Below are 19,243 nucleotides of genomic sequence, written 5' to 3'. Positions count from 1 at the left end.
GGCAAGAGGTCACTCTCAAGAACGTCCTCATTCCGCGTCTCATCAAGCTCACTTTCAAGTTGACTTATCTGAGATGCCTCGCTCTCAAAGTTTTCCGACCTGCTATCTTCCGCATCTACCACTGTTTTAACTGCCGTTTCCTCCGCTGTGGATTCTTCTGGAATGAGCAGTGTAGCTAGTTCTCGCGCCTTTGAACGTGTTAGGGCTTGCACAACTCTGTCTCCGAAAAGGATGCCCCTCTTTCGCAGTAGCATGTCCGATTTGTTGGAGAACAAATACGGATAGCACTTAGGAAGCTTTCCTGAAACGGCAGCCTCGGTTGTTAACTTGCCGAAAGGGCCCTCGATGACCACGTTCGCGATTGTCAAGCACACACTCTGTTCCTCCGCTACCTGGCGGATCCATGCACACTGTCCTGTATAGTCGGAAGGCGACACATACGCCGGATGGACAACATCCATCGTTGCGGCCGAATCGCGCAGTACCTTGCAAGGCTTCCCGTTGACTACTAGGTCATGCAGGTAGGGTTCTAAAAGCTGCATATTTTCATCGCAGTCACTGACATACGAGAAAGCAATCTTTTCTTTCCGGCAGTTGACGGCAATGTGACCCTGCTCATTACACCTAAAGCATGTGAGCGGCTTCCTAGCCTCAAGCTTTTTCTTTGTGTTCTGCGCGTTGGTCACTTCCCCACTTTTCTCACTGCCGTCCTTTCTAGGACGTTTGCCTGAAGAAGCCTTCCTTTCTTCGTTTGCAAATCTAGCAAAGTGCCTTTTCTGACGGTTATTCACACTGAACTTGGGATTGCGGGGCCTATCCACTGCTGGGTTGCTGAATTGTCGACGCGAAGCGTACTCCTCAATGAGTTCGGCAGCTTCAGTTGCCGACTTAATTTCGCCTCGGTCCTGTAACCAATTTCTTTCTTTTTCTGGGAGGCAGTTATAAAACTGCTCCAAAAGAATTCGCTCGACTACAGCGTCCCTATCACTGTAGGAATCAGTGCTCTTTAGCCACTCGCCCAAATTAACTCTTAGATTGTACAGGAATTCAGGGTAACTCTCGTCCCTGGACTTAGTAGCATTCCGAAAACGTTGTCTGAACGCCTCGGCGCTAAGCCTATACTTTCTCAGAAGGCAAGCCTTGACCTTCTCGTAGTTGTCCGCGTCCTCCTTGCTAAGCCGCGCGACAACCTCTGCTGCCTCGCAGGGCAGAACCGTCAATAATCTCTGAGACCACGTGTCTCGCTGGAAGGACAGTTTTTCGCAGGTTCGCTCAAAGTTAACCAGATACAGACCGATATCCCCTGATATCACATATGGCTGCATGTACTTTGACATCTTGAAATCTGTCTCCTTGTTGAGAAGAGGTACCGCTAGCTGGGGACAATCGCCCGACCTCTTGCTCAACTCTAGTTCTAATTTCCGGAGCTCAATTTCTAGCTTCTGCCTTTTTGCTTCTCTCTCAATTTCACGCTTCTTTTCCTCTTTTTCCCTCTCAAGTTTACGCTCTTTCTGCTGTCTGAGCTGTTCCTCCTTTTTTTGTCCGATGAGGTTCCATGCTTCACTGAGCTCCTCATCATCGGCTCCCAAATCAGTGATTGCTTTTATAATCAAGGGTTTTCGTGCCAAACCACTTGTATCAATTCCCAATTCCTCACACAATTGCAACAGTTCCGGTTTCTGCAGCTTTTGTAGGTCCATGATCGCTCCGAGTGTCGGCTACTTCCAAAACAACTGTGCAAACTACCAAACCTAAAGGCGTTTCCACACTCTCTTTACCAGTTCTAAAATCTAACCCTGTTCTAGAACCTGGTCCACATCAGAAGAAAAGCCAAGCACTCACCCACACATGCGATCGATGTTCCGAGCTGCCCTCTTGTTGGCCGATTGTTGCTCCTGCTTGTTGCTTGAGATGCCACCTCCGATCACAAGGTGTTGTGGCTTGTAGCTTCAGATCCACCTCCAATCACCAGATGTTGTGGCTTGTAGATTCAGATCCCAACGCTGGGCACCAGTCGTTGTGCTTGTAGATTCAGATCCCACCGCTGATCACCAGTTGTCGTGACGCTGGGGCTACGTCGACCCGGCCTTCACTTGGTAGCGTGCAGAGACTCGGGGTTTAAGTAGGATTGAATCTTCGAAGTTGGTGGAATATGTACAAGCAGGTTTAATGGCACTTTGAGAAACTTATTTACAAGATTATTTACACGAAAAAGAAGGGTACATCAGCAAAATGGCAAGCGTCAAGAGTTCATAGCGAGAAGCGACTGGATGAGCCGTTTACCCAGGGCTCAGAGCGACATTTCGTGCTCTGCAGCGTCCTTAAAAACCCCCTATGTCCAGCCCCTCTCTGAAGATGCTGACCAACCAAATCCAGGGCACGCCCCTCAGGTATCGGCATCCAATCGAACACATCACTGCACTGATGGTCTGAAGCACTGACTGGTCCGGCATTCATTCGTTGGGCGTGATCACTTGTTGGCGGGAAAAGCTTGGGAACGGCGAGGAGAGGAGGTACATTTCTATTCTTCAGCAAAGAAACCACAGGCTGGTTCTGACAAGGGGTTTTACTTCTCAGAAACCCGAGTGCACGTGGCGCCGCATAGGGCTCCCAACATGGTCCCTTTTCGACAATTGCAAATCTTTCCTGCATTCCCGGGAAATCACTTAATGGCCGTATGAGTCATGCTCCTTTCTTGTCCTGCACGTCAGCGGACATGTCACTCTGTCGTCTCCTTTGGATAGGAGGCATTCATCACTGGAGGATAGCACTTCTCGACTGGAAGGGTGAACAAAAGAAAGAAAGCACTTCCTGCTATTTCCCGCAGGGGGACGTTTCTTTGTGTTTTTCCAGACGTTCTCTTGACAGGGTCAATTTGGCATTTGCAGGTTGTCCACAAAGCAAAACATGCTTACAAAACAGGATTCCTGGAATCAGGCTCACTTAGAGCCATTGGACCATCACCACATATTCACAAAACTTATCCATGCCCACAGGCGAACAATAGAGCGCGCAATTGCGGATGCTTGGTCGTAACAATAAAAAAGAAAACTATGGCCATGCTGAAGTAAATAACGTGAGCAGCATGAACACCAAAGAAGCCATGACACAAGGCTCTCTTTTGGTCATGTGTGAAACATTCCTTTGAACAAGTAATAATTGGATGCCAGTCACCTATATTTCGAAGTTGCAGAAATAGTCTTACTCGGATAGGCAACTTAGTTTTTGTGCAATAAAACTTTTGAATTAAAAATGATTCTATGGCTTCGCAGTAGTAGTGCGATCGAAACCCAGGTTCCAAATAGTGATCTTTAATTGGTCAAATGAATGTTCTTGAAAGCTTACGCATTCAAAGCTAAATTTCCTATCTGAGTAATACTATTTTTGCAACTTCGAAAGAACGGCGTGGTGGAATAGATGCTTCATCCCATCGACGTAAGCCAGGACAAACTCATTCGGTTTGGTTTGGTTTGGTTTGATTTGGTTTGTGGGGTTTAACGTCCCAAAGCAACTCAGGCTATGAGAGACGCCGTAGTGGAGGACTCTGGAAATTTCGACCACCTGGGGTTCTTTAACGTTCACTGACATCGCACTGCACATGGGCGCCTTGCTGTTCACCGCCATCGAAAAGCGGCCGCCGAGGCCGCGATTCGATCCCGTATCCCTGGGACAGACTCATTCGGGAGATCTTAATTAAATAAGGGTCTGGGATCTTTTTTTTTTTTTCGGATGACACTTTTAAAAGCACTTAAAAGCTCCGTCGTGAATGTCTGTCAATCCTTCAATGAAGTCTCATTTTTTCGAACCAGATTCGGGCAGAACCTTGCAGAGCAAAGTAGACTTGCCTCAACTTTGCAGCGTCGTTTCAGGCGTTGAATTTCGTCACACGATCGAAGAGGTCAAGCCATTTTTCCGCGTCCTCATCAGGCCATACATGGAAGTTGTGTGTGTGTGTGTGGGGGGGGGGGGGGGGAGGGGGGCGATTCAGCCCTTCCAACAAATGCCATGCGGTCGTGACAATGCCGAAGGCAGCAAATGAGGTGAGTGGAATTGCGCTAAAATGAACTCTTTATTGAGCTGACTTGCACCAGCAAAAGAAAACAAAAATTATTGTGGTTTAACTCTGGTTAACCCTAGCTGAATTGCGATAACAACGGCGGAAGCTTCTTTTGTCTGCTGCAATATTCCCCTATCATGCCGTTAAATGCTACATTATTGGGGACACTTAAGCTCACCTTTTAGGGTATGACGCGAGAGCGTAAGTTACCAACCCACATATAAAGTCACGCTTTAACCTTGTCGTAGGGGTAACGAGAATGCAAACGGATCTGGCAGACTGATTCTGATATCAACCCTGCCATATGAAAGAATTAAGCGACCCGAATTGGCAGCTTCTGCCCTTGGCATAGGGGTAACGTGGTTTCAAATGTCATGGCAGGCTGATCGAGGAGGTCGAGGAGCAGGGGGGTCCATGGGCCCCGGACCACGCGACGAGCGGTTAGACATGGCGTGGTATTGCTTTCGCAATAAAGAGCGGCATCCAGCTATCAAAGGATCCCCCCTCTAAACAATAGCTGCCGAGCTATGCCATGACGTCACGGCCGACCGCTTTGCACCTACGAGTAGCACTTGGAACGTGGTTTCTTCGAGCGAGTCCGTGCTGGCAAATAGTTCCTAAATACTTCGTGATTTCCAGAAAAAGTACGCGTCGGTATGGATTTATACGGCCCGCTCCCGTACACTGCCGCTAGAAATCATTGGCCCATCGTCGCCACCAATCATGGCCACTTGACGAGATATGCAGAAACCGCTGTCCTTCCATCTTCCACAGCGTCATTTTGCAGTGATTCGTCCTACGCCACAGAACACCTCGTGAACTACTCAGTGACAGAGGATGCGTCTTTTTATCTGACGTTGTTAAAGCTCCACTGAACAAGTGTCACATACTTCATCGAACCTCTACCGCCTATCATCCGCAAACTAACGGACTCGCCGAACGCTTCAACCGTACCCTTGATGACGTGTTTTCTAAGTACTTGTCCGCCTCTCTGACTGGAATCTGTGACGTACACATACAATACTGCTACACAGTCAACTATCGGTTTCTCTCCGCGTTCTATCTTCTTTACAGCCGTCACCCTTCTGCTCCACTAGACACCATTCTTCCGTACCAACCAGACGAATCTGAGTATACCGCTGCTTCTGAAGCTGCCCGACACGCAGAGGAGTTCCGCCAAATTGCCCGGTCTCACACAACTGAAACCCAGTCCCACCAGAAATCCAGTCGCGACAACCATCAGACGACACCGCAATTCCCTTCTGGCAATCTTGTATGGCTCTGGATTACATCGGGTAGTCCCGGACTTTCTTCAAAATTTATTTACAAGTACCACGGCCCATATCGTGTCCTGCAGCGCATCTCTCATGTAAATTACATTGTGGAACCCCTGACGCCCTCACCTAATCTCCATCGAAGCGGCAGCGAAACTGTCCACGTCCAGCGCCTTGAACAATATTACGGTCCTGCCATTTTGCCTACGCCGTATAGCAGCCACGGTGGCTCCTCTTCTCACCGGGGGCCCTTGTAAAGAAGATGTACGTTTGAAGATGAAGAAGAAGCTTCCGTGCGCTGTCGCCAGTCATTCACGGAAACTTGAGATTTTTCTAACAAGGCTGCGATGCCGTAACCCACCTTAAAATTTCTGTCTTTACAGGTCTGGTTTGGCACTTTCTCCAGTCTGCGTATTTTGCGGTGAACAAGAATCATTAGATCACTTTTTATTGTTTTGCCGCCGCTTCACTACGTTGAGAAGACAGTTGATGGAAAGGCCATTGCAACAGCTTGGCCTCAGTTTAAGTAGCCCGATATTGTTATCATTTGGCACCACCATCCTTAGACACAGTCACAGGTCTGTTTTCACCGCCATGTAAAATGTTTTACTGGAATCAAATCGTTTGCCTTGCTAAATATTTAAACATCACTTGTTCTACAATTACAGTGTCAATCTCCCGTGTTTGTTACCACTTTTCATTTTATATTTCATTTATTTCCCTTTTTGTTTCCTTTACTCTAACCCTCAAATAACTTCAAAAGATCACGCAACAACATCGATCTCGATGTGTGCTCTGGACCTACTCGTATGTGGACTGTTCCTGGCGGGCTTCTAGATCGCGTCCCAGTACCTCTAATCAACCCCCATCCTACAATACATTTACTCAATTCGATTGATAGTCGAGTACAACAGGTAAAACGATGAATTCTGATGGTGAATTCGAGCACTGTCGAGTTTTCACGAAACCGCTTCGTTCTTCAGCGCTTCATTGCATCTCTTTTCCGCCATGGAGCCCCACGAGGTGATACCACTGATGACACCGACCAGCGCCTGCCCCGGCGGACGGACGCGACAACCAAGTCCGCGAGCCAGTGAGAGCGGAAGAACACTTTTTTTTTTTTTCGTGTGTGCAGCGACATCACACATTTGGTGCGATGCCACTGGCCGGAGGGGGTCCGTTGAGGGTTGTTTGCTGCTTTTTTCTTGACTTGTATCCAGCTACAGTTAAGTACAGTGCGTGCTCCTCAATATCTTTATTCTAATTGGCCAGGAGCTTGCATGTGTTCTTGTTCCTCTCCCCTTTCTTGCGTCATAGAGCTATCATGCGCTTGTCCACTTGTTGCGTTTCGACTGCTTCCATCTCTTCGGTGGCTTCTTTAACTGCCGCGATAATGTCTGTGCCCAAAAAATTCTATGTCCATGATTTCGTCTTCGGCATGAAGGTTCTGCTTGAATAGGTTCCAATTTACCGCTGGGACCTTTTTCGGTTTTGGCGCAGGCGGTCCAGCTCACGCTCTCAATAATTGTGAGCTGGTGGTGGTGAAAAACTTTATGCAATGTTGGGAGCCGTAAGTGATTGCATCCTAATGACGGGTCGGCTCTTGGCTGCGTGTTGTGGCCGGAAGCTGGTGCTTCCCAGCGACACCTAAAGCCCAGTCCGTCAGCCGCTTTTGAATGGCCCGGTCAGAGCTGGACACCGCAGCCTCCCATCGCTCGAGGTCGGAGAGTTGCCAAGTGGCTGGAGGGTGGAATTCCGAGCATTTGATCATGATGTGTTCAAAATCAGCTTTAGGTGCCCCACACAGGGTGCACTGCGGCGAGAACAGTCTTGGATGGATCAAAGCTAAGAAAGCAGGGGATGGGAATGTACGGGACTGAAGCTGGCGCCACGTCACCTGTTGTAGCTTAGTCAGAGGTTTATGAGGAGGAGGGTGTGTTGCGTCTCTTCGCTTGTGTTTGTTGCGCCACGTTTCTGGATATTATGCAGCACCAACTAGCCCCTCAAGCCGTTATTTTGAGGGTAGATGGTTCGTTGATCACGGTAATGGAGAGAGATTTCGTGATGGGATACCATGTGCTCGCGAGCATCTCCCCAGGCAGTGGCAGTCCCTGCTCGGCTGACGTATCCTCGAGCAAAAGAGTGAGCTGCTTCGTTGCCTGGGTGACCCGTGTGAGCGGGCACCCATATTAACTGAATAGGGTGTTCGGGTGGGGGGAGTTCGCTGCCTAGGTACTCCCCTGTGTTACACCACCTGGCCGTGATTTATATTGGATCATTCTGTAGAATGATGTCCTAGAGTTTTTTTATCTTGGCGGCGTAAGTTTGTTCGCCCATGTGGTGTGACGCGCGTAAAGTCTCTACAATGCTCAACGGGCCTTTTTCCCGCGATCTATTTCGTTTTTGCGAATGCCCTCTCTAAGCCGAAATCATTTCTCTGTTTCAGAGAGAAACGGAGAAATGATTTCGGCTTCTTAAACTTTCGGCTGCATACTTTAAGAGATACAGGCTTTTCTCCTTCCGTTTTCGCGATATCATTTCAATTAGTGCGTGATCTAAATGGATGTGTCCTGTCTCGAGCTGCAGTGTGGTAAAGTTTCGCTTGACAGGGGTGGCAACCTGCGTTTTCTCCCCTCGGCCCGGGTATGGTTTGCAACCGAACAGCTTAGCATTATCCCGCATTCTTGTAAGGCTATAATATTCGGTTTGTCTCCGTTTGCAAGGAACGATTGTAAAACACCTCGTTTATGCAGAAAGCACTTGCAGTTCCATTGCCAGATAGTATTACTGTTGTTTGGCCAAGCCATTTCTTATCGCTGGAATTCCGCGCATATCCATCAGTCCTCTCTCTAAATCCGCCCTAAGAGCAGTGTCTCGCTTTTAAAATTCTTCTGATTATTTCTGTCACTTGTTTCATGAATTGCATTACCATTCCGTTCAGTAGTTTTTTTTTATGTCTTGTTTCTGTTTGCCGTTTAGTTCGGATTTGGTCGCGAGATCTGTCTCTGGTTCGTTTATTTTAAGTAGGGGGTTTTCAACCTTCAACACCTCTGCTTCTTTATCCTAGTCCACCTGTGTAGACTCCGTTGCCTGTGCCTGTTCCAGTTTGCCTCCCACGGGTTTCTTAGCTGTATCCGCTCTTCTTGCTTCTTAGTATACTCAGTCTTAATCTGCTCTGCCCATTCTTCAATGAGCTCTTTGAGTTCTTTAACTTTGTCGAAGTCCTGGGAAATTTTAGCTGACCAGCTCACTTTTGCAGCTGAATCTTTGCGTTGCTGTTGCTGTCCAGTTTGTAGCCGGGAGAAGGACGCTGGCCGGTCCCTTATTGTGCTGCTTTATCTATCCTTAGAGCGGCTGCTCCTTCGGTCCCGTTGCTTTACTTCCTCGGGCTCTTGTTTGGCTTCCCATTGACGCTTCTTAACGATGTACGTGGTGCGAAGGTATTAGCAAAGATTTGGTCTTCCCCATATTCATCGTGCATGCATGACCAGTGGGCTGAATCCGTTAATGTTCAGTCCTAGTACATACCTGTTTGAGTATTCCTCATCGATTCTATGGATGACTCACTTGCCACAACTTTTTGGTGCGTTTATGTAGGAGTCCACACCACGTTCCTTCCTCCGGTCTTAAATGTTTCCATTTTCCCCTTCCTGGCCTTTTCGTAGCCAGTCGAGTGGAAGGTAATTGTTCTTCTCTTGACGTTTACAGCCAGTCTGTCCTTGGGCCGTGTTCCGAGTTTGCACACTTATCGAAAGCGTCGCTGTCTCCCTGACCTCGAGCCATCCGATTGGAGGAAACGCCGGAACCGGATGTCACTGACATTTCCGGCGTTTCCACCAATCGGATAACTTGAGGTCGGGGAGATAGCGACACTTGTGCTCGCGCTTGTGCTCTTCAACATAGTAACTTTCTTTGCTCCGCAGAACTACTTTCCATCCGGTCGCGGGAAGGCGTGCCAGGTATGAGGCTATATTGAACGTTCAGCGAGTTTCCGCCCGCAGGCTTTGCAACAGTCTTTTTGCAACGGTCTTTGCAACAGTGGTGGCGTTCGCTGCGGCCGCGTCTTCGGCTCCATATTGGTCTCCATGATGACGTTCTTCGTTCTCGATTCTTTAGGCTCGCTTCTTCAGCCTCATGACCCATTCTTCTTTGCCTAGTTCCCTAGGAAAGGTGTTGGTTCCCTCCACCGCCACTTCGCTCGTCATCGTTGAGCCGGTCGTGGACGGCGGTAGCAGCAGCTCGCCGGCTGACGCCTCACCGGGCGAAGTAGGCATATTGTAGCATGTCACGTCGGTGAGCTTCGAATGACGACAAACTAGTTAAAATGCACTTACAGACGCAAACGTGATATCCTCTGGTTGCTTGCACCTTCGCAAAGCATGTTTGGAATATCCCCTATGAAAAAATTAACGATGGCTTAGCTCTGCTATGCCTGGATATACATGGCGATGCGTGTCGTGTCCTGCGGCCGCCACCGGAGTTGCTTGGCGCGCTTCGAGGCTGTGCGCAGAACATACCCAACCTGCGTATATGCTCGGAATGAGCGGTCGCACCCATACCGGCGCTGCTCGATGTCACCGTCGCGTCCTTCCTTCCGCGCCAGACGCGGACCATATTCTCGAGGTATTCTTCCTCATTTGGTAAAGGTGTCTCGGTCTGAGCCGTATCCATGCTTACGATCCGTAGGGTCTCCGGGTCGTATCCGGTGACTGGTATAAAGCCGCCATAGCCGAGGTCGACGCGGGCCTCGCCACTGTTAGGCTTGGCACCGAAACTTGTTAGCATTGCACTAATTTTGCAAGGACAGGGAAGTTAAAACTGGTCAGGTTTGTTTGAATACATGGTCGAAGGAAGAGGAAAATAATTTTTAATGTGAAAAAACACGGGAGAGAACGAGGGCTAGCATCAAGTGACCTGTTCAATATGAACTACTTCCAACTTGCCCAATACAGTGTACTCCTCAAGCTCATTGGAACTTTTTTTTTCTAATGTCCTACGCCTTTCTTTCCGTTGAAATAAAGGCTGATTTGATGTTATTTATATGATTTACCCCTAGCATGCTTGAGCAGTTGATAGCACTGCCTTTGTGCTGCATGTGAGAAATTCTATTTCTGTGAGGCGGGGGGGCGGGAGGGGGCTGAAAACGAGATATGTGTACTTTTGAATCTTGATGTGTGTCAGGGTACATAACCAAGCCGATGAAGACCAAATTCAATTTCAGCAGCATTAATGTGACAAAATTTGAGTGCAACATTTCAGTTTATTGTAGAACATGAAAATGATACAATGCAAATAAACAGTATGCACCATCTAGCCCAAATTGACGTTCTTCTAAACCATCTAGACAATGTTATACTGCTCAAACACTTGAAGCAACTTAATCCTCAGTCCAATCTGCCGCTGCTCCGGCACTTTCTTCTAATATTTCGCAAAGGAAGGGCAAAAGTGATCCCGCTTATCGAGTGCGTCACACGTGTGGAGTGCATCCGTCAGCTTCTCGAGATGTTCGGATATAGTGGTATCCTCACCACTTGGTTGTTTTTTTTTTCTTCTTCTTGCCCTGTAAAGGCATATGCGGTGGCACCTCTGATGCTGTCTCTGGAGGCACCGAGTCGAAGGATGGCTGCGCCGACGACATCGACTCACTCGGAGCAGGCGACTGTTTCCACTGGCAAGACGTGCAGGGGTGAGGCCTGCGACGAGCAGTCAAATCCCCACTCCTGCAACTCTACGACGTCTTGCACAGAATCGTCTGCACAGCTGGCCTCTGGGCCTAGGACGCAGCTTAGTCCTGGTTGCCTGCTTTGAGGTTGGCTGCTCTGTGATTGGCTGCCCTGTGGTTGGCCGGACTGCGAATGGCTGGCATCTGGCTGGCTGGCTTGTGCTTTGTAGTTGCCTGAAGGCCTGCATATAAAAGTGCATATACAATATATATACTCACTTTTTCTCATGTTTATCTTGTGCAGCTCTATATACATTTTTGCCAAATACTGTAGCAAGACCTTTCCCTACCTTTGTACCTCAAAAGTCAGCATCCTCCTCAGTTATATATCACGACTCAAAATCATGCAATGCTGTGTTGTTTAGCCCCGTTCATTGACAGTATTTCACTGTGATGACTTTGCATTTGGTGTGTATAGGCAAGTGAAGCTGAATGCATTTATATTTCAGTTAATGCAGCTTTGTTTTTGTTATTTTGAATGCAAGTTATACAGGCATGACTGTTTGTGTTTTGTTCTGAATTGCTACCCATCACATTCTTTGAACTCATGCCCTCCACACAACATATTTTGAGTATGTTTGTTTGGCTCAACATGTTCACAAGGCCTTTCAAATGCATATCATGGGAAGGATGTTTCAGTACAAAGCTAGTATTATTCTGGTTATCTGAACACTTGGGAGCCCCGAAAGAAGCCTTCATTTCCAAGTCAGCTTTCTTTCGCTCCACGCCTTTTCAAATGCCCCTCAGCCCATGCTTAATAATGCGCTATATAAGCTTAGCTCTACCAATTCGTTTTCTTTCTTGCTCAATTAACAGCATAATAATTTTTCTTATTCATTACGTCTGTTCACCTGGTAATAATGTTTTGATGCATTTTGTGTCTGTTTGCTGCTAATATTGTATAATATTGTTCTTTTCTTTATGTATCAATGTAAAATGAAATAAATTTAAAACAGCACCTGAATGTTTAAAGTACTCCATTTTCATACACATCATGGCTCAGAAGCTTGGAATTTTGCTTGCTGAGCATAAAATAGACTTGATTTCCAGCAGCAGCTGTTAGACATGCACTCCTTCAAATTCATAACCGGATGCAATAGGTGGCTCAGCTGAAGCTTGGTTACGTAAAACGTGCAGACATTTTTAGTATGCACAGTTAAATTGACAATATGGTCACACTGACTTCAGGCTTTATGAAATTAGCTACTCGCAAAAAAAAAAACGAAAAAAAAAAACCCCGATGTAAATAAGGTAGGGAGTCAGGTGGGAGAAGAGGGGGAGGAGCCTCCACATCAGAAGCTTCGAGGAGATCTACCCCCTCCCCTTGATTCCTACGTCTCTGGATGCTTATGAGCAATTACCCTCTTATTATGCATGCCTTGTAGGTCAAAGAGTAACGAAATAGCAGGGATAGAGAGCAAAGCGTGCCGCCTGCGCTTATTGGCCTAAATCGAAGCTTTTTTTCGCTCCATGCCTTTCAAAATGCCCTTCAGCCCACGCTTAATGATGCGCTAAGCTTACCTCTACCAATTCGTTTTTTTTCTTGCTCAATTAACAACATAATTTTTCTGATTCACCTGCTAATATTGTTTTGATGCATTTTTGCGTCTGTCTGCTGCTAATATTGTATAATGTTCTTTTCTTTATGTAACAACGTAAAATGAAATAAATACATTTAAAACAGCACCTGAACGTTTAAGGTACTTGATTTTCATACACATCATGGCTCAGCAGCTTGAAATTCTGCTTGCTGAGCATGAAATAGGCTCGATTTCCAGTGGCAGCTGTTAGTTAGACACGCTCTCTTTTGAATTCATAACCGGGTGCAATAGCTAGCTCAGCTGAAGCTTGTTCACATAAAACATGTGCAGACATCCTTAGTACGCACAGATAAATTGACAATACTTCATGTGTAACTTCATGTGTAATTGCCTTTTAGTACATATATACCTTGCAAGCGTGTCTCACCATTATAGTGGTGCCCACGCTCGCCGCCATGGTAAAATCATAGCACTACATGTGTTCCCCTCCTAGAAAAGTTAATTACAACAACAAAGAGGGCAGCAATGAACTTACGGCCTGCTGTTCATGGTGTCCCTCAAGAACAGGAGTTGCTCGTAATATGGCCACATAATCTTTGAAGCTTCCTCTGCACAGACGCCGTTTTTCCGCTCGTTCTTGTCGCAGTTGAAGAGGTGGTGAAACTTGCCCACAGCGATTACCACCATTTTTGAACGCGCTCGATGCTGACTGCATGATTGCAATGCGAGGATATTTAAGCACATTTCACGTATTCAATGCTAGCCGTAAACAATGTGCTTACCTGCACACGGTGCTCCCGGCAGAGCTTCTTTTATGTTCTTGTTTTTATGTTGTCTGTGGCTAGCGAGCCACAGCGAATGCCGCCGCTCCACTGCGGCGATCAGCCTTTCATTATCGATCTGTGTACGCATCCTTGCATACAGCACCGATGTCAAAAAAGAAAAAAAGCAGTGATCGCAGAAACAGCACGAAAGGCAGCTCGGGAAGTGGCGAGAAATGTATCCTCTAATTGGTGCAAGCCAGCCAATACCCGCGAGCCTCTTCCGGCACCAGCGCGAGTGCTGCGGAAATATCTGACATGGACAGATATTTGTTGCGCACGCCTGATGCCTCACGCATGCGCAGATTGACTCAAACGTATGTTTGTGCGCGCAGGAGCACCACTGATCGGCTCATAAAGCGGGGCCTTAAGGCTGGCGATATGTTGCTTAAGGTGTCGGTTACGGCATTGGCGGCGCCAACGGTGCACGAGGCCCCTGCATACCTCCCACAGAAAGACCAGATAAGAATCGGCGTCCGGGTGTTGGGTTGTGAGGTGGAGGGTCTTTTCGTAGCGATCAGCATCAGAATGGAGGGCGCAGACCCAGAGTTTCCTATCAGCGATGGAGTCCGACGGGGGGGGGGGGAGGAGGAGATGATTTCGTTCGAGCGGTATTAAAGGCAGGCCAATCGACTAAGCGTGTTTTCCGAAGCGAGGCGTGGAGCGGAGCTATGTGGATCGTAGTTTTAATGATGCAGTGGTCACTAGCAATCATCTCAAGGAGGTTCTACCAGTCATGGTGCGGTACATGGAGCAGTAAAGTAAGGTCCGGAGAGGTATTGCGGGTGACAGAGTTATCAAGGCGAGTAGGTGACAAAGGGTCAGTAAGGAGAAGTCGGGCGATTGGACTAAAGTGTGGACTTGCACACCTTTGGCTCTGGGCCGAGTGTAATCTCATGCGGGATGGGCTGTGTCAAGTCACTGACAACTATCAGAAGAGAGCGGCGTGCAAGACGACAGGCTTGTTCAAAGAGGTAACAGAAAGATTCAGTGCGGGAACCAGGAGGGCTGTATACTGTGAGCACAGAAACGCTCGGGGTCTGTCTAGACGGCGGTAGCAGTTCCAGAATATGGTCGGTGATGGTGCCATCGACGGCATGAGTCACCGGCACAAGATGCTTCGACACAAGCACTGCACAGCGGCTAGTCTCCGATGGCATGCAGCACACATATCCTGGGAGGGTAGGCAAACAGCCAGATTCCTGAGGGCGATGATGGCCGGTGTGGATGGAACTGAGGTCACAAACTGTGGCAGGGACGAGCGTCTGTGGCAATATCTGCAGCAATTTCACTGCCAGACCACCAGGGGCTTGTTTTCTGGTCGGTGGTCTGGACAAGAGGAGTTACGGGGTAGAGCCGCCATGTGGGTATATTAGAGTTGGGGACCACAAGAGCGGAGGCAAGAGCACCGACATAGTCTGTTGGGGCAGTACTGTATACTGACTGAACCGTGGGTTTTGCTCTCACGTCTTGCTGCGGGTGGGGTGGATGCCTTGAGCAGGAAGACTTTCTCTTAGAAGAATTGGAGCGATGCCTGCATGGTCGCGAACAGCTGAGTCAGCTGGCCAACAGCAGCTTGTTCCTGCTGACCAGTGGCGAGTGCCCGGATGGCTTTCTTGATGGAGGGGTCAATAGGCACCATTGGGTGGACCGGAGGGGCGACTGAAGCGGGTGGGGGCTGATGTTGCCGCAGTGACATTGTCGCCGGAGGTCGGCGATCTCTATGCGTAGCTGCTGAATTTCGGTCTGGGCGGGTTGTGGGGCCATGAAGGGAGTTTGGGGGGATTTGAAGATGCTGCGGCTGGGGCGGAGGAGCTGCTGCCAAATCCGCCTAACGCAGGAAGGTAGAGCAAGGTCGGGATGATGGGCGTGAACTCTCATTACTGTCCTGCTGAGATGTCCAGCGGGAGCGACGCTCCCCCCCGCTGTGGCATGGAGCTGGAGTTGGAGGAAGAACGGCTGTGGGGTAGAGACAGTAAGCTGTGTGCGTTGCTCGTTGGGTGGTCCTCGCAGAGCCGGACGTCGAGGGCGCAGTGTAGCGTAGCAGCGAGGGCAAGTAGGGTTCCCAGTCTTGTGCCCAGCATAGCACAAGGCGCAGCGAAGTTGGCAGGGATGTACTATTGGGGCATTCGTTTGGCCGTATATGGGGTGGAGTGGGGTTTTGGACCCAGGGCATATTTCATGGCAATAGCCTTCCTGGTGGCAGAGTGTGCACACTTCCCGTAGGGACTTGAAAGGGGAGCAGCGAATTTCGCCGCTGTAGAGGTAGATGAAACAAGGGACACGGCAGCCAGAGGAAATTATCATCGCCATGTTCGAAGATCCCATGCGTCGAGCATAGAGGACCTTGTAGCCGGATGCACGGATGTATTCCTGCGATACATCCGGATGCACGAATGTATCGCAAAACTGGGCAGGCAGCGAGGTGCGGGATCGGACACGGCGTCAGCCGCTGGGCGGAGGAGGCCGAAGCTGCAGCAGCGCGGGTTGAGGCAGACGTTTTTCTGAGAATTTCAGCCCCGCTTGTAGCGGTGGATCGCGGTTTGCAGGGAGAGGCACCGGAGCCGATGGAAACACGTCTACTCTCAGTGCACGCTCGAGGTGAACTAGGTCTGTGCAAGTCGCTCGCATTGCGAGCTCAGGTGAGCTTCAATGTGCTCTTGGATGGTGTTACGAATGCCCATGCCTAGCTGTGCAAGTTGCTCGCGTTGCAAGCTCAGGTGAGCTTCAATGTGCTCTTGGATGGTGTTATGAACGCTCATGCCAAGCAGTCGGGAGGTAGCTGCATACAATGGAAGGCCCAGCGCTTGCTTCTAGGCCGTGAATAGGATGACGTTTAAGCGGTTCCTGCGTCGGCGTGACCCAGCCTGGGGTTTGACACGCGGAATGCTGATCATGCTGAGCGAGGGCCGCAGTGCCAGTAGACGACTGCAGAAGCTGTTGGCCTTGTGACAGCTCCTCGTGCGAAGCGGGCAGGTAGAATTTTTGGCAGCTAACAGCGCTGCACAGTTGGCGACGGGGAAAACGGAGAGGGGGCGAAATGGCAGAAAACGAAAGTTTCGGGGTGGCAGATCGGAGATAAACAGGCGCGGAAAACACTCACAGGTGATGTCTGTCCAGGAGAATGGTATGAAAAGATGCATTGAGGCTAAATGTGTAGGATGATAAATTTGAGGTCCCCAATCAGATGGGGAATTCATAGGAGCGTCAGTAGGCACTCGGCGTGGCTTGACTCCGTCGGAACGCAGGTTGTGTTCGATGCAACGCTCCGTTGCCCAAACCACGGCCGCTCAATGGAGGCGCCTCCATTGAGCGGCCGTGGTTTGGGCAACGGAGCATTGCCTCCATTGAGCGGCCGTGCCCAAACCATGCCCAAACACGTCAAAGCACGGAGAAACACAAGGCATTTTAGCGCGCCCAAGAGCGTCAATATGAAAGCACAAGCTAGTTACGCAAAACGCAAGCACATGAATGCTGCCAATGATAGCCGATGAAAATGTTTTGTAAACAAAGCGCACTCGCGTCCGCTCAAGCATGGTGGTAATGATGATGATGCTCTATGAGCCAATCATTTTTACATTTTTTTTGTAGTAGCACGGTGGTTTGTAGCAACCTATTTCATTAGTTGTCCCGGCCAAAACCCATACACGCACACCCATCATGCCCGTACACGTAAGCTAAATCTGGCACAGTAAAAAAGTCAACTTTTGGCGCCTTAATTTCAGCGTCTGCCTTCAATCTGCCCTGTTTGCTTCTAAGGCGTAAACACAGATTCCGCTAAGCAACCTTGGTACTGCGCATGCGCGTGAATTTTTTTCATTTGCATCTTCGATGCCTCTCATCTCGAATGTCGTAAATGACTTCTAGCCTCTTTAAATTGTCTAATGCTCTGTTTCGTGCTTACTTTGTCGTTTGAAATATATATGTTTGCGCCTGGAAGCGGTCGGTAACTTTTTGTATTCCACTGTTGTTCCACAGCGCGTATCTGTCTGTAGTACGTGCCTAGTTGAGAGGACATCTTGTCATGCACATGCACGGCGAAAAAATTCGCATGCAGCAGAGCGTATGCGGAAACTAAACGCGACTATTAATAGTGGGCCGTAGGCATAAGCATCGCAACTCGCTGAGGCCACGATGTTCGGGAGTCAAAATCCTTTTGGAACGAGCACTGGGTTCGGTACCGGTAAGTGGCGCAACTTGTTTACCACCTTCATTGCTCTGTTTACTGAAACGAGAATGCTTTCTGTGACAATGGAGTAGAAGCTATTGAGTGGTAGGCACATGCTTCTAGACTTGTGTGGCTGGCTTGTTGGCGCTTGTAAACAGCATGTTGATGGAAGCCGTCACCTTACGCTTGTAGGGTATTTTGCGCAGCCCCAGAATGATGTCCCCGTATGTGCTATTGTTGGCCGTTGAAACATATTCTGCTGTTTGTTTCGAATGGACCCGCATCGTAATTTGGGGAGCTTTCACGACTTCTTCAAGCCAAATGAGATGTTCAGGAATACGTGTTATCTGTGTATACCTGATAGTTTGCATGCGTAAGTGCTGGCAGTGAAGTAAACTATTACTCGATTAAAATGCCCAATACAGAACAACTCTGATAGAAACTAGGCAAAACAAGGCCCTTCAAAGGTTGCATTTTTCTTTGTTTCCGCAGTCTAGCCAAGAGGAAGGCTGACCAAAAGTTAGTGAAGCGCATAGTGGTTTAAACCTACTTACACATTGAACACCTTAAGGCCCGGATTCTGAAACGCTCCTAACCTTAGACTGTTTCATAGTACTACTGACAGGATCATGTATAAGCATAGTACTACCTAATTTATTTTGTGGGCATAGGGTAGGCATGAGTGTAATAAATTAGGTGCCGTCACTATCTAAACCACAAAGCATTTCAGACTTCGGTATTTCTTTCGAATTGAGAAAGGGCTTTATTTTCATTTTTAATGCTTGTGGAGTGAGTGCTGTGTCTTGACGGATAAAATAGTTTTGTTATTTAGGTGTGCTTGTCTTTTTTTTTTTTTTTTTTTCTTGTAGGAAGTACTTTCGGAACTACACAGCCAACACCATTTGGACAAAGTATGTTTCCGCACCTGTGCATGCTTTTCCCATGTCTTATTTAAATGAACATTGAATGTTATTATAGCTAAAATATTTCAGTTGCCTCTGTAGCTGAATGTTTATTGTTAAGAATTCTGATTCCTTAATTCTTGATTGGGCTAAGTCCGTGTACTCTTACTTGCGCCCACACAACTTGGGTGGCTGATCAATACAGGTATCGGGGCTAAGGGGACGGCAAATCCGGCTGACAATGTTGAAATGGCAGTGGGAAGCATTCACCATTTCTGTTAGTGCAGGAAGTTCTGCATTCTGGCTGACTTTGAGTGTGCACCAAATATGGTAGTCGTCAGCTTTGTTATTAGGCAAAAATTCAATGCTTCCTCCGCCCCTCTTTCTTTCAAGATAGCTGTCAAAAGATTTTTCGGAAAGACTAATACGGCGATTAGCATAGTGCCCACAACACCATCAAGGTGCTTACCACATGCTTTAGAGGCCTCATCGTAAAATCGGAACTGGTCCTAAGCTCTGAAAAATTGAGCAGCAGAGCATTCGAGTTCAGTGTTGCTGAAAAAAATATTCAGATGTAGGGGTAAGCAGCGACAGTGCCTTTTTATGTGAAATAGGAGTACAAGGTGTATTCACAGAGAACTTCCATTACCATGCGGCATGAGTGGAATTCTCCCCAGAAAATTTTGAGAGGGGAACATTTAAGGACTGAGGGAGGGGGGAGGAGGAGGGGTAAAATCCAAATGTCCTCTTGGAGGAAA

At 48.2% G+C, this 19,243-nt stretch overlaps 1 protein-coding gene and 1 pseudogene across 2 annotated transcripts in view; one reads left to right on the top strand and one right to left on the bottom strand.

Annotated features, from left to right (window-relative positions):
• Positions 1-10,584: 10,584 nt before the first annotated feature.
• Positions 10,585-16,727, bottom strand: LOC146191622 (uncharacterized; annotated as a pseudogene).
• Positions 16,728-17,208: 481 nt separating this feature from the next.
• Positions 17,209-19,243, top strand: part of Nup98-96 (nuclear pore complex protein Nup98-96) — a 127,853-nt gene continuing 125,818 nt past the window's right edge. For both annotated transcript variants that reach the window (XM_084602149.1, XM_084602148.1), the window contains exons 1-2: positions 17,209-17,598; positions 18,453-18,494. In XM_084602149.1, the coding sequence (XP_084458275.1) occupies positions 17,550-17,598; positions 18,453-18,494 (91 nt within the window). In that variant the 5' untranslated portion in view covers positions 17,209-17,549. The remainder of the gene's footprint in view (positions 17,599-18,452; positions 18,495-19,243) is intronic.

This window comes from Amblyomma maculatum, chromosome 4 (genome assembly GCF_055883805.1).
Source record: "Amblyomma maculatum isolate TAMU_Amacu chromosome 4, ASM5588380v1, whole genome shotgun sequence".
Lineage (NCBI taxonomy): Eukaryota > Metazoa > Arthropoda > Arachnida > Ixodida > Ixodidae > Amblyomma > Amblyomma maculatum.
Note: the sequence above shows the minus strand (reverse complement) of the source record. Positions and strands in the feature narration are given on the sequence as shown.